Source organism: Mastomys coucha, unplaced genomic scaffold, assembly GCF_008632895.1.
Source record: "Mastomys coucha isolate ucsf_1 unplaced genomic scaffold, UCSF_Mcou_1 pScaffold7, whole genome shotgun sequence".
NCBI classification, from domain to species: Eukaryota; Metazoa; Chordata; class Mammalia; order Rodentia; family Muridae; genus Mastomys; species Mastomys coucha.
The window spans coordinates 104612151-104628636 of record NW_022196913.1 but is presented as its reverse complement, the minus strand read 5'-3'; the positions used below and the strand labels follow the sequence as shown (position 1 = coordinate 104628636).

At 34.8% G+C, this 16486-nt stretch overlaps 1 protein-coding gene across 9 annotated transcripts in view; it reads right to left on the bottom strand.

Annotated features, from left to right (window-relative positions):
• Phf20l1 (PHD finger protein 20 like 1) overlaps window positions 1-16486 on the bottom strand; it is a 76885-nt gene that overhangs the window by 49704 nt on the left and 10695 nt on the right. For 3 of the 9 annotated variants that reach the window (XM_031359287.1, XM_031359286.1, XM_031359285.1), the window contains exons 3-7: window positions 10334-10505; window positions 10109-10193; window positions 6814-6902; window positions 2324-2537; window positions 1626-1751 (exon numbers count right to left, since the gene is read on the bottom strand). In XM_031359287.1, the coding sequence (XP_031215147.1) occupies window positions 1626-1751; window positions 2324-2537; window positions 6814-6902; window positions 10109-10193; window positions 10334-10505 (686 nt within the window). Of the gene's footprint in view, window positions 1-1625; window positions 1755-2323; window positions 2538-6503; window positions 6594-6813; window positions 6903-10108; window positions 10194-10333; window positions 10506-16486 lie in introns of all 9 variants that reach the window. The other 6 variants (XM_031359279.1, XM_031359280.1, XM_031359283.1 and 3 more) reach the window with 5 other exon arrangements.

Here is a 16486-nt window from a genome sequence, read left to right as displayed (position 1 = left end):
AAAAAAAAAAAAGGAGAGATGTACTGCTGAAAGGATTGTGATAAATTTAAATCTTCTGAGTAAATAAAGGGAGAAAGATCTTAATGGCTTCATATGGGTAAGATCTGGTGTTATTCTGTTGCTAACCATGACATTTAACATCCTAAGGAAAACTGAAGAAAAAGTCCCTTTACAAAGGACCTGAAGAGTTACTAAGCAACCTGGATTATAATCTGAGGAACACAGAAATAATGAATCATGCACACTCAGCTGGTTTTTCTTTTAGTTTTGTTATTTCTTTAAATGTTGAGCTTAGCTTTCCAGTCCTCCCATTAAGGAATTTAGAAGCAGGCATATGTGAAAGCAATGCTGAAACTAAAAGCTGGTTATGTGGCTGAAGAAAGAAACCCATCATGCTGGGAAGCTGGCAATTAGCTGTATCCTGTCAGTGGCACTTCTATCTTCCTTGGTCTTGAATCCTCCAACAGTGCAGTTTCAATCTTTTCATCACAGGAGTGAGAAGCAGCTTTCCATCCTGCCCTGCAAGCAGCACACTGAGTTCTGTATTTTAAGCCATAAGCGAAGACTCAAGTTGATAGCAGAACAATCAATTTAGAGAAAAATCTGGATTTCTCCAAGACTAACAATTTCTAAAGAAAAGTTACTACAAACAAATGGAACAAGCCTGATCCCCTCAGTGCAGAAATCATAACCCTGTCACAGTGAAGCTCACAAGAGCCCTCTGCTCTAGCCATCCTTCAGTAAGTCTGCTCTTGAAAAAAGACACAGCATGGAATTAATATTTTTTCCTGGACTAATCTTAGAAGTACTTAAATGAATGGCAACAAAGTTTTATTCAGTTTTATTAGATCAAAGGCCCTTGAAAATATTTTGTTCTGAAAAATCAAGTGTCCAAATTATTAAAATAGTTAAGCTTCCCTTTAAAGTATACTTTGAAATAAATTACAATCATAATTTCATTTAAATACTAGAAACATACTAGGCTGACAGCATACATATGTCAGGTGTAGCATGACTGGCACTAGATATAATATTTCAAATCCCTCTTCTCTGAGCACTAGCCTGGCTAGGATTGTCTGTAATTCCATCATTTCTAAACTGCTACATACTATTTTGTAAGAAGGTACTCTAGAGACCAACCTCAAGGAGAAAAGCAAGAACTAACAAGTGAGTCAGAAATTTAATTTAGTCAGATATTCATATTTTTACCACAAAAAGTTTCATTCTTAAGTAAGCTTCAACATCTGTGAAATTGTTTATATGTAAAAATATTTAAAGCCATGGAAATGAAGCCACCACAAGTTGTTAACTGCAGATAACCCATTTCTGACATAAACTATTCTTACCATGGAAGTAATTTTAAGACTATATTCTTGTAACATTTGAGCTTATTGATCCTCACAACATCCCTGTGAGGTAGGTAGAAAAAATATGTGCTATTTTTCATATTTTATAATAGAAAAAGCTGACAGTGTTGAGAGATGTTTACTTTGAAGAACCAGAAAGTAATCAACTTAGTACACTGAGCCAAAAGATCCATTTTCCTTTATTAAAAAGAAACTACTCTAACATGAAGCCTCTAGCTCCCCCTACTCCCCACCACCAAAAGAATCATTGTAGTTTACCAGTAATCTTGTTAAGTCGGGCTCTCTTTGCCTGAAATGAGTTGCCTTGATTATTTTTCCTCTTGTTTGTTAATGTGCTCTCTGGCTGTGGAAAGACGATCTTTGGAACGCTGTCTATGTGAAGTCCTACTTTTAACAGAACACATATATGAGAATTTGTCTGGAATCCAAAATTAAGATATATAATTAATAGATAGCAAGTTAGTAAAAGCATTTGTATATATATGTGTATATATATATATGTATATATATATTTTAATCTAGTGCTTGATTATTACTTAAAGAAACACAAATCCCTCAGGTTGATACAACAGAAATAATGTACTAAGGAGTTATTCTTGAAGTGAAGCTTGAAGAAAATAGCTCACTGCTTCGTCTACATAGCAGCACACTGAAATAGCACATTTCCTTACTAACTAAAACCAAAAATTTCAGACAAAACCTACTGATATCAAATGACTTATACTCAAGAATACTCAAAGGAGCTAATGTCACGTACTGACATTAGACCTTCAATCTTCAATCTTCAGAGTTACATATATTCTGATAATAAAGAAAATAAAGTCAGTCACCTATTATGCTAGGAAGAAATAATTTAATTCTAAGTTCAAAATTATAGGTAACCAAAGGATTTTGGCTGACTTACTACCTCAGTTTACCTGTGTCACAAGAAAGGAAGATAAGAAGGTATTTTGTACCAAATGGTTCACTGGATGTGGGTAGCTCTTCCTTCTTCTCAATCTCTGCTGTGACTATGCACGTTGAAGTCTCTGCTTTCTTGGAAGGTAATTTGAACCATTTTCCCCCATCTCTCTCTTTCTCTTTATTGCTGTTAGCACTGGTTCGAGGTTTAGTCCCTGTTTTATTCTTTGCTGCAGCTGCAGCAGCTGCTTTGACTAAAGCAATCCAGTCCTCCAAAGGAAAAACAAAACATGAAGTATTAAAAATCCAACTTCAGCTTTACTAATACATAAAAAAATATTGCATCTTGACAGCTACTCAAAAATACATACATGTAAAAATTAGGCTAACTATATTTATGTGACAAATTATTAGCATGGGTAAGACTTTAGATTAATAAAGTAATTAAATGAACTAAAATAAAAAAAAATGTTGAATGGCAAATAGGCCTGGATAGGGTTTTATATAATTAATCAAAAACAACTCCAAAAGCCTGTTGAAAATTTGGAATGCTATGTGTGACATGCTTCAACATTTCAGAGTTAAAAGTGATATTACTTTTCATTCTCATAATACAGTAGATCACACAGAAGAAATTTGCACTATACTTTATAAGTTTTGAGAAAAATGTTTTACTATGAATAAGCTAATATTCCATTTTAAGATGCACATACTATTTGATTCATAGTTAATTTCTTAGAAATCAAACTATGATTTTACTTTTTAAACATTTAAACATTAGGATCAATTTATCACCCCTTCATAATACTAGTAAAGAAGTTGTTAGTTGCTAAAATATTCATTTTTAATGTTTATTTGCTGTGGGGTAAAGAGGGAGTGCACATGCAATGGCATACTTGTGGGAAAAATTTTTAGGAGTTCTTCCACCATGTGGATTCCTGGGATCAAAACTCAGCTCACACTAGGTCATCAGACATGGCAGCAAGTGCCTTTATTTGCTGAGGCATCTTCCCCACCCTAAATAAATCCTCCCCACCCTAAATAACTCAACATTCTTTATTATGAAAGTATAGAACACTGTAAAGAAGGATCAAATGGTTCTATATAGAGTTTTAGTTAAAAAAAATGTGTTTTAAGAAACATTTGTAATGTTTCTACAGAGTTAATCTTTGACTCCTGCTCCAAAGCACTAAATGGACAATACTAAAGTCCATCCAGCTTTCACAGTTCTTATTCTACTGAATGTAATTTTTTACCATAAAATGAATTTAATTAGTAGACTGCACAAATGAACATAAGCACTACTGTTAACAAATTTAAACAAAAATACAGGTACTATCTATTCACCCTTGAAAATACACCATGAGGATAAACAGGCCATTGCAAATAACAAATGTATCTACAGCTATCTCTCCCCCCCCCATCACTGAAATGATCTGCAAATATCATGTGATTTACCTAACATGTTTTTGTCCATTTTCTATTCAATGTCTCATAAGACTAGCCAGGTATCAGTCTAACATTGAAACACAAAAGCTGATAAAAGAAAAGAGGCTAGTCAAGGAATTTACAAAGATATAAAATTAACCATAAGATAGTGTGATGGGAAGGTATAAGCAAGGAAAATTGGAAGTTCAACGTTATCCTCAGCTACATAGGAAGTTCAAGAACAGCCTGGAATTCATGAAACCATCTTTAAAAGAAAAGACGATAAGATGATGTGATAGGACATACAAATATACCATGAGATAACAGACTGAAAAGAAAAACTAATGGGAGACTTCAGAGATAAAGGTATAAGAGTTGGTTTCTAAATGTAAAACTGAAGTGAAATGGCTTGAAAAATGGACAGCTAAAAAGGGGGAAACAAGACTTCCAAATGAGATGAAAGACATTAAAGGAAGGCAAAGAAGCCAGTGTGTACAGGAACAGGAGGCATGCTGGGACTGCCACAGCTAAAGGTTAAGCTTAAAGACTCACAATCAAGTAGTGAGAGAGGAACTCCAACAAAGGAAAACCAAGGATATGCCAACAAAGCACATGAAAAGAAGTAAGCATAACCACACCAGAAGTGCCCCATGCAGCGTGGATGTAGGTTCCACACTGCAGCTGCTTTTTTTGTTTCAGTAGACAGAGAAATGTTAGACACAGTTAGGGGTAATTTGATCTCAAATTTCTTTCTAACTTAAAAAAGAAAGACACAAAATTCAGATAAATTGAAATCACGTAACTTTTCTGATAATGCAATAAAAGTTTAAAAAAAGACACAGCAGAAGAATCATTGTGCCTTTCAAAATTTAAATATCTAAAAATGGTTTTTAGTCATAAATTGGTTAATCATGGCAAACATTACAGCCATGTGATTAAATACCTCCAGTGTTCTTCCCCCGAACTGTTACATAGAAAAGCTTCATTGTAAAAAAGAACTAAGGATGCTTTTCCAAGAATCAAAATTAATGACATACTCAAAATCCTCTGTAGCCAATATAACAGTGCATTAACAATGAATAGTTTTGAAATCAGAAGGTCTGAGTCAAAAGTCACTTGTAGGTAATAGCTGAATGAAAATTCAGTCATTTAATTCACAATGCTCTGACCTCAGCTGTAAGGTTAAAAATATCAACCATGTATATATGAAAAGATCTGCAAACACCAATAAACTAACAGGTGCAAAATATCAGGAAGGTGAATTGCAAGGGAGTTATAGCCATTTATAAACCCAGTGCATTTCAATACACTCTTTACATTAGCACACTTTCAGAAAGAATGAAGAAGGTGTGAGGCTGTGTTTACAGACTTCAAATTTAAATATGCCTCAGTCTCTCACCCTGCAGTTACTGCTGCTATGCTTGGGGGGGGGCATCAGGAAGAACAGTAAGTAGTAAGATACCTTACTAAGTGTGAGAATGGTCTCTGTCCTGGGAAATGTCAGCTTTATAACTACAGATGTACACTACCATTCCATTTAAAATTTTATCCAAGACAGGGACAAGGACAAGGCATCTTAATTTGGATAGTAACTATGTCTACCATACTATACACTCCAGTGAAGAACAATGTCTGCAAACACAGTTAAAAAGGCCTACAGCTTACACTTCAACAGAGGTATTCCTAAAATCTCTTGAAAGGGTCAAGCTATCTTCAAAATGCAATCAGAGGTGGGATAGCATCAACCAACTGTCCCAAAGTCAGGAACAATAACATAAGGGAGATACTGTAAATAAAGAAAACATCTAATATAAAAAAAAGAAAGTTGAAGCAAAAAAAAAAACATTAGGACTTTTATTTGAACTTAAGAAAACAAATCTGGAAGTTCATGTACATAAAACTACTATTAAAGTCTAATCTTACACAGGTGCTAAACAGGGCTTAGAGAAGAACATTTCCACTGTAAATTTATTCAGTGTACTATTCTTTGCTAAGTTAGTGTAAGATGCCTTTCTTTATATTCTCATAAAAGGATTCTCAAAGTATTCCAACTCTAAAATGATCATAGCCTTGCCTAATGTATAGTTGTGGAAAAAACTCATAAAATAACTTAGACAATACTTAGTAAATATTTTAAATATTTACATTTACATTTACTGCATTTACATGTATATAACTGATCATCTCAGAAGCAATCATACATTCCAGAATATTCAAAAATACTTAGTTAAAATATGGAATTAGATATTTGCAGACCATAAAATGTTCATGCCTATCAGAAGTTTACCATGTGATTTTTAACATACTTCAGGATAAAATTTTTAGCTATATGGTATGGAACAAATAGGGAATATATTTTCACATTAGACATTTTCATAGATTACTTTCAAATTCTTAAATTAATTGTAGGTCCAGGTGCTGAAAATCCCAAATAACAGCAGAACATAAAAGAAAATACTTTTCGTTTCTAATGGCACCTTTCTTTCCAACGTTTGAGGAACTATATTCAGCAAATGGAACACAGCTCCAACCCAGACTCTCCTTCAAATGCTCACCATTTACTCCTGCTTTGACAGGAGCAAAGCACAGAATGTGCTGCTTCCATTGTGCTACTCAGAGAGCCCTACCTGAAACAGCCTACAGAGTGTCAGGTAAGCGCCTTTTAAGGAAGGTGAATAACTATGATTTGTAGAAGGAAAGAAGAAGATAAGAAACTTATGTAAAATTTCATATTAAAAATTAGCTTTCTAAATAAGACTCTATACCAGATAAAACAAACAAAAAAGTTTAAAAGCAAAAGGCACTTACCTCACTTCCCATAGACTGGTTACACGATCCAGCTGGGTCGATAGGACAACACCAGCTTAGTGGATGCTGGGATTTCACCTGGAACAGAAACTAGTGACCTATAACTTTAGCAGGTCTAAAACCAAAGAAGCGAAAATCAAGTGTATAATGTATTTTACATACTATGCTTCTCTTTCTTGCTGCTATTTGGGGCTCTCAGCACATAACCCTACAATTAGTTCATTTAAAAAAAATGCATAAATGTGTATGTTGATCAAATACCATTCAGGAAGACATCCCTTCAGTAGTCAGGAATACTGAACACTCTTACCTGCCCTTTAGCATCCTCAGGCATGGCTTTAATGTGCATTCTTTTTAAACAACGGATTACGCCATCATAAAACTGAACTGTGAATGTTCCTGAAATAGGAGCAATCAGATTAGAAAGTATCATTCAACATTATAGCAGCATTTGGAATCTAACAATAGTGATATAAAAAGATGCATTGTGATTACACTAACATAGGCACAGTCTCCTGAATGTACTCCACTAGTTATTAAAGATATTTTCTCTCACCATGTTTAAATAATTTTGAACTAGTTTTTCCCTTGAAATATGCACAAATTAAGTCCTGATAACTTAGCTGTATGTAACTTTGAATTTTACTGAAGAATTTTGAAATTTATTGTGAAAAGACATAAATATTATTAGAAGTATCTTATAAAAATAAAACCATTATTTACAAAACAGTATTCTACAGGAACAATTATTGGTTCTCTTGAAAAGTCACTTTTAAAGTAGGTAACAGAGTCAAAGATCTGATCTGTGATAAAGATCATTTTCTCAGTAAGATTTACATTAGTACTAATCTGGCAAAAATACTCTCTCAAGTATAAGCTGGAAAGTAACTTAGAAAGCATCAAGATGGAAGTTGTCTGCATATCACCAGGACAAACTGGAGGAACTGAGGCTGGCAACTGTGTCCCACTAAGCTAGCAGCACCACAGCCACCTCCACCACGCTGTGCCCCCAGCTGTGCCTTTCCCTTCCTGCATCTGTCTGCTTATAAATACTGAAGCGCATTCACTTTCTGTGCCAGATCTCATGCTAGCAAGTCAATATTAAACAGTGTTACTAGAAAAAGCCATGATGATCTTATACTTACAGAAAAATGAAACACTTTAAGTAGATACCAGGCTTTTACAAAAGAAGTATAAACAAGAAACATATAATTATCACATGCATGACTCCAGAGTCAATGGCATATATGTATATATAAATATTTTTCTTTTTTTGTAACCTGAAAATCACATTTTTTTACATTTTCATGATTAGCATAATTCAATAAATACTGCAAAGTTCTAGATCTAAGCTAGAACTTAAGAAAAAAATGATCAAGTGAATAAGCAGGGATATAAGGACAATGGAAGAAACTTAAGAAATTGTATACATACCTCGCACTACCAACATTCCTGCAAGTGTCTCTTCAATTCCTCCCTCCACATGGCAATTGTGGGTAGCCCATGTTGTTTCTAAGCCACTGGAGGGACCTCTGTTCCTCCAGCCCTTGCTCATCTTATTTCCTCTATTTGCATGCTTCCCTGTGTCTCTTGACTAGATCTAACTCTAACCACTTTTCCAATGACCATCCTCAAGCTGAAAACTTCTCTAACTACTCTAGTCCACATTTCCTGCCCTTCCTTTTTCATTTTATTCTTTGAAAATTGTATACATTGATACAATGTATCTTAATCACATCCATTTCCCCACTAATTTTTCCTTCAAACTCTACATATAACTTTTCTCCTAACTTCTTTTTAATAACCCAGAGTCTAATTACTGCTGTTTGTGTCTGTGGGTTGAGCAGGATGTTGGGGGAGAAAAAGTAATCAATCGACTTACCCTACAAGGTACAAAACTAACCTACCAAATGAAATGTGTTCATTAGTGCAATACTGACAAGACAACATGCCCCCATGTTGATCTCTTGATTACACTTGAGGCCCTTCCACAGGTTCAGGTCTGGTATGGTCAAGATTCATGCCTAGGGAAATCATAGGTTCAAGGGGCAACCTATTATTTGGTAAAAGGTCATGCTGTTAAATTGCCTTCTAAATATTTATTTTTATATTCATAGATTTGTACTGCTTTCTTTTCACTTGTATAAGCTATATCACAAATATCTAAATGTCCATATTAGTTAGTTCCATTTTGCTTTTACAATGAACTGTGGGTTTCCCCAACTCACATTTTTTCCCCTTGAAGGAAAGAGGCTGGCTTCCCTACCATGTGGAGCACACAGAAACCATAATTAATACTTCTCAAGGAGAGTTAAAAAAATATGTATCAACATTTCCTAAAGATTTCCTAAAACTACTGTAGAAATGGCAGTAGCCACAATAGCAGTAGCATCACATTTCTACTAATATAAACTTAATTTTGTTTTAAAACCTGTGCATCAACAGAATAGGATAAACAGTGACAGTGGTGTGAGTATAGTGCATATGTATGTATGTACACAACAACATAAGCACATGCTTAGGAACTATGGAAAGTCCTAAAGTGCTCCATATTCAACACGGCTGATCTTAGTTACAGGACATTGTGTATTTTTACTTTGTCAAGTTCAAGATGGATCTTAGCACCCAAGAGTACAGATTCATTAGTTCTTTCTGCCTATACCACTACTGACTAACCTACTCTGTGCTAAGCTCTAGACTGAACACTGAGGATGCTTATGTGTAAAATTTATGCAAATTCAACATGAAATATGCTCCACAGAAGTATTAGCACGCAAAGGAAAAAGGGAAACAACCTGCATGCCCAGTGTGGTCTCCCACCTCTTCCTGCAGTGAGTGGGCAATCACTAGAAATGGCAGCACAGTCTCAACTGCAGCTCTAGATCACTGCAACCATAAATGGGACTGAAATCTAACAGAAAATGGTCACCATTAGACTACTGTAATTTATTTTTCATATTGAATTCCTTACACATCCTTTTAAATGTCTGCCTCTTCTATCTCACCTTCTATTTCTTTCAAGCTTATTTTGAATTTGAACCTAAAGTGTAAACTTTGTCCATTGCTTTCATCACTGCCAAACAAAATTCAAATCCTTTAGCAAGATTCTAAAGTCTCTCATGTACTGATCTTTGCTTCTGTCTAACCATGCCCCTACTATTCCATTGCAAACAAAGACCTTTTGGCTCTTCTGCTAGCTTATACGTCTTTTCCAACTTTACTAAAGTGTCTCCTGAGTAGATCATATGTTCTTGCAAAGAACCTGTTACTAAGTGTGTGCAGCATTTGTTTCTTTTAAAAAAAAGCAGTTAAGTGGTGGTCAAGTTTATTATATAAACATGGTATTTGAAGATTAATATTCTGTCTCAAAGGTTTCCTAGGCTCATGGGAAATCTTACTAACATACCTGGTATTTTGATTCAGGCTGGCAAGTCATGAGCTATGTCACTATGCAATATTTAACAAATATTCCTATAAAGAGTACTAGCAGGAAATCCACACAGAACAGTATAAAACAAGAAGAATGTTATATGAGACAATTATATATCTTGACTGAAATTTAAATCGCACTCGTATTTAAGTCTCAGGCCATGTCAAACGCATACCTTCTTTGTTAATTGCTTCAATCTTGGCAGGGTAATAGCGACAGTCTGTCCAACGAGCCAGAACTTCTTCTCCAGCTTTAAAATCCTATTCAAACAACTTTTAAGATCAATTCCATATATAATAAATATTTCATTAACAAAAAAAGCTGTTAAATTTGACAGGATCCTTTTAAAATGCCATTATCTATCTATGAAAGGAACAAGTGGGAAAGGATTCCTACTTACAAAGAGATCTTCCTCATCCTTTAGCCCTTCCTTTCTTAGTGCAGGTCTTTCAAGAGGTCGCAACCTGTTGCTGTCCCAGTAAATCCACTCATCGTAACGATGACTCCAGCGCTCAAAGTGGACTAGCATCTTCCCTTCTTCATAATCAATTTTTTCAATTCGTGATGGATACCTCAAAAATTAAAAAATAAAAAGCTTCAATCAAGAAAATTTCTTTTTGTTGTCAAGTATAAAGTATTAAGCAGAAAGATTTTAATGGGTACAACTTACCAATAAAACTGTAAGAAAATCAGTATACTCATATTCTACTGAACACACAAAATACATATTACTATTATCATTTTTAAGTGATTTCTCTCAGAAGTTGAGAAAATATATCCTCTAATATACTATGAATGCAAAAAATAAGGTGCTATATTGTTTAAGAAGCTAATACTGGCATGTGTCAAATGGTAAAGATATCACTTTTTTTTATTAGATATTTCCTTTATTTACATGTCATATGATTTATCCTTTCCCAGTTCCCCCTCAAAAAAAAAAAAACAAAAAAACAAAAAACCAAAACCAAAAACAAAAAAACAAGAACAAACCCCTGTTGCCTCCCCTCTTTCCCTGCTTGCCACCCCACCCCATCCTCTCCCACTTATTGGCCCTGGCATTCCCCTACACTGGGGCACAGAACCTTCACAGGGCCAAGGGCCTCTCCTCCCACTGATTATCAACTTTGCAATCCTCTACTATACACATGCTGCCAGAACAATCAGTCCCACCGTGTATACTCCTTGGTTAGTGGTTGAGTCCCTGAGAGCTCTGAGGGTACTAGTTAGTTCATATTGTTGTTTGTCCTAAGGGGCTGCAAACCCTCTGATAAGTGCTTATTAGCCCAGAAGTTCGGAATATATGAAGAACAACCCACAAACCACAAGAAACTCAAGAAGAAGGAAGACCAAAATGTGGACATTACTTTTTTATTTATTAATATTCCCAGTTCTGAACATATATATATATATACAATGAATAATTTGCTGTAAAATAGAAACTGTAAAAATATGATTGGAAAAGCTGAAGACTTTCTATAGTTATATGAACAATGGTGTATCAAACAGAACAGAATATTAATCTGCAAATACCATGTTTATATTATACAAAGTAAAAAAGTTAAATGAAGGTTATATTTAGAAATATATATATTATGCTTTAAAATATTTCAACATATTCCCTTTTGTGTATATGTTTATTTCTGTGTGTGCAGCCTATGTGTATCCATTAACACAGAGGGCAGAACACAAGCTCAGTTATCATTCCTCAAATACCATTGACATAGAACTTGCCAGATAAGGTAGGCTGGCTGGACAGTCAGTACTGGACATCTGCCTATAGCCATCTTTACAGCACTAGATACCACCTCCAGTATTTGTTGCACAGGTTTTGGGAGTAGAACTGAAGAATTTAACATTTCAACCAAGCTATTTCCCCAGACTATAAATCCATTTCTATATGGTGTAAGCACATTTCACTTTTCTATAGTAAGCATATGTTGGGAAAGAAAAACCTCAAACTGTAAATTTTAAAATATTTGATTGCTTTTTCTTCACAAGTAGGTTACTTATCCTTTGATTAATTTCAAAGTAAAAATTAATTCACTTAAACTTTTAATAAGTATACTATTTATTCTACTATTCCTACAATAAAAAGTTCACAAGTGATAGAACTGTTTATGAGTAACATATAAACTCAATAGCCACATGTGCAAGTTAATTCAGCTATAATTGTTGATCTCACATTTTCCTATTTTAAAAATAAATTCAAAGCTTTATGTTGTATTTTTAAAAGTTTTAAATATAAAGCTATTATGCAACTTTGATGTTACCATCTATTTTATAGGTCAGTCATGTTGTTCAAAGTCATTTACACATCTAAATACACTGAATTTTCCTGATGATTTCTTAATTTTATAGCATGATACTGAGCTGCTGCATAGTTCTTCACATACATCGTGCTCTTCAAACCATCCTTGCTTCTGTCCTTCCTGCCTTGCCTAACCTGTCCTTCCTGCCTGTTTATTCTCATTCTTCAGGCTTTATCCAACATGTAATGATCTCAGCTGACTTCCTGGACTCACCTTTCCACTGACCTAATGGAACAATGATTGTTGAAATTCTCTCTAGATAGACTCCAAAACTAAGTGTTAATGAGTAATCACCAGACGCATTTATGTGTCTCAAAAGGTTTCCAACATCAAATAAGCTGGGAAAATACTAGATCAAAATTAGGCTCCTTACTTGAAGACTTCTTGCTGTTGTCAGCAAATGAAGATAAAGCACTTGACCTTATCAAACAGGAAACAGATTTATCTCAAAATGTTTAACATGTCTAGAGACAACATATAGCTAAGGATCAGGATGCTAGAATACTGTGTAGGCCTATGAGCTCTGGGTGTACCTAAGCTGTGTTCCTCATCATATCCCTCAGCATCTGGCACAGCCAGAATACAGAAGCTACTGGAACAGTGTTCAACAAGAAAGTAAAGTGATGCTAAAGGCAGCCAGTCTTCATGTTTCTTAAGATCTATGAAGGCTGTTGGTTCATTCTAATCTAACTTACTAGTCTTAGGGGAGAAGTGAGTTAGGAAACATTTTGTTACTGAAAAGCATCAAGGCAATAAAACATAGATTAACACACTTCTGTCAAACATGCCTACCCAGTCACATAAAATCAAAACTACAATGTTCATTGGTTGTAGTCTTCCCCTTGATTCATTGCTCTAATTTTTAAAATAGAAAATTATCATAGCATATAGGGAAACTTTCAAGAAGGCTGCTCTACATTTTCAACATTACTAGCCACTGGAGCACAAAGAAGAGATATATCTTTTAAGTTCAAAAACTGATAAACCTCTTTCAAAACGTAAGAGCTTTTAATTTCACTTACCACATCACTCAAATTTTAAGCAAAATCCTTGGCTTTCCTCTTCAGGTTCTTTCAAATTCTAAATGTATGGAACTCTATCATTCTTCAAAGTAAAAAGAATCCACAGTAACAGATTCAAATACATACATACATACATATATATTTGCATATATATGTATTTGAATATATAATATATTCATAACATGATTCAATACAGTAAAAAAATCACAATCTGAATGAATTTAAATAATGTAAATCTAGACTGTTATTTTTAAGCAACTTACGGTTTTCCTAAAATATTTTAAATTCTGTTGGCTGAAAGGGTGCTTGAAGCAACAGCCAGAACAAATTACATCTTGAGGAACCTCTTCAGGGTACGTTACAGCATGTTAAGTCTTTATAAAAATGCCTAGAGAATGATATGCATACCTAGGCTACTGCCAAGAATAAATGCAAATGCACAAGATTATAATCTTTTTTTTTTACAAGTTTCATTAGTCAAATTTGATGGTTAAAGGTAAAATTTGATATTATCAAGAATGTCCAACATATATACACTTGAACATCTAATAAATCAAAGGTAGGACTGAAGGGGTAACTTAGTGGCAGAGGGCTTGCCTAACAAAAATGAGGGCTCAGTTTCGGTCCATGGCACTTGGAAGTGGAGGGGAGAAAGGAAAAGGGAAGGGGAGAGGAAGAGAGGAGAGAACAAGGGAAATAGGCAGACACTGTTGATAGATTTAAGAAGAAATATAATTAAATTCTATCATTTCATCATTCAGCTCAGTTTGGAGATCTGGATGAGAAATACTGTTGTGTATTAGACTATTTTATTTGCTTACTAAATGTTGATTGTTCTTTATATACACTGTATCTTGTTCTCTGTCCATGCTATGGATAATATAATCTGCTTTAAGATTGAGGACTAAAGAATACACACGAAAGCAGAAGCAGAGACTGATACAAGTTATCACTCCATGTCAATAAAAGTGAGGCAAAGCACATATATGCATGTATGTATGCATATATATGTGTGTGTGTGTGAATGATTAAAACACACACAGAAAAGTTTCTAAGTGAATAAAAAACCTTAATTCACAAGCTTAAGCAATTCTGAGAACACTGGGAAGTTCATTGAACGTTCCTGGAGACACTGTCCATATTGAACTTGGTGAGATACTCCAAGAATTAAGAGTCTAAGTACAAATACAATATACACACAAAGTACAGTTAATTAAATGTTCAGTATTGAAAAATATTATGACACTGGATGAAACCATAGTGAGTGAGGTCATTAAGGGAAACAAGATGCACTATCTGTCCTCAAGATTGACCTGCTGAGAATTGAGGGCACTTGAAGGTAAAAGTAATATTCCATTTGGCCTGACATGATAAACTGTACAGGAGATAAAAGAGAACAGAGAGACATGAAACTGGACTTGTTAGCTTGTTTCAAACTTAGAGCTTTGAACTAGCAAGCTAATGAAATGATCCTATATTCTATAGAGCACAGACTTCTATTTAATTGGGCCATTGGTTACACCTTGGGAAGGAAAAGGCATGCTAAGATCTTCGTAACACATGTATGATGCACATTACACTATGGCAATTCACATACAGCTCTATACAGCAAAACAATTCCTCTGTTCCACCAGATGGCCCAAACTAATGGTATATGTTTTGATACACAGTATAAAAAAGTTTGTTGAGCAAATATATTCACAAATGACTATCTTAAAGCATGTATTATTTTCATATGCTACTTATGCTTTACTATAATTGACTATGCATTGAACATAAGATTTTTTTCTTCCTGAATTTGGAAGATGTGGTGTTAATGTTTTTGTTTTAAAGGCTGAATCATAGAAAGTTGTTAGAATAAAGAATAGTGATTAGGCTCAGCCTCAGAAATTTATGAATGATTCAGGAAAATATTTAAGTAGTAGATTAGTATTTCAGAGTCCATAGTGTCAGGTAAGATGCCAGAAAGACAACAGAGAGAATCTCCATAGCTGCTCTATCTCAAGGTTTAACCGGAGACCCCTACAGTTGAATTAGGAAAAAGCTGGAAGAAGTTGAGGAGGAGGGCAACACCATTGGAAGACCATCAGTCTCAACTAACCTGGACCTCTGAGATTTCTCAGACACTGAGCACCAACTAGGCAGCATAAAGGAGCAGGTCCAAGGCCCCCAACAAATAAACAGCAGAGGAATGCCTGGTCTGGCCTCAGAGAGAAGACACACCTAACCCTTGAGAAACTTGAGGCCCCAGGGAGTGGGGAGGCCTGGCAGGGTAGGGGCACAGGGAGAGGAGGAATGGGATGAGAAACTGTTGGAGGGCGGACCAAGATGGGGATAATGACTGGACTGTAAAAAATAGATTAAAGATATTTAAAAAAAAGAAAAAGAAAGAAAGAAAATGATTTAACCAAAAGAAATGAAGAAAATGTCAGATCACCAAGCAAATTACTCCTCAAAGCCAACATACTATGGAAAGCTCTCTGGCCCCTTATCAACTACTGCTGAAAAGTAACAAAGATTTCTCTATCTACCTTCCCTGAAATAATCTCACGTCAAAAGACAGACAATATAAGTAGTACACAAATTCTGGTCTGGTGGGATTTACTAACTTAGAAAATTCATGAACTGCCTGCATTGCTCTCAGTTAATTTGTTTTTTCTAAGTCCTTTGTTCTTAAGCCTGGAAACAGAGTCTACTTCCAAAAATGGAGGAAAAACTGTTCACTCTAAAATAAATTATAGGCATTTAGACTAATGTAAATGAAAAATATAAAACTATACCAATGATCTAACTTGAAAATATTTTTTGCTAATCTAATTTTTTGCTAATACTAACTGGCCTTTACGATTATTAGTACTCGAGCCTTTCCATGTTCTAAATCGTCTAACATTCAAGTTAAATTGAAGCTACAGTTACAAACACAGAAACACCACTGACAAAAGTAAAAATTATTTTGTCTTCCCAAAACTCTTGAAATTCACTGCCTTGAATAAATACTATAATTTTATAACTGAGGTTTCCAACTTGTATAAAACTGTTCGGAAGTAACAGTGCCCATGGATTCTAGACTAAATCTGTAATTCAGTAAGTACCAGATACTGGCTAAAGAAGTTAACTGCACCTGAACAATAATAGTTCCCAACTGCATCAACTCTCAAATGCTGGTAAAACACAAGAACACAAGCAGTCTAAGAGAGAAATTCTATCCTAGCTCAAATGGAT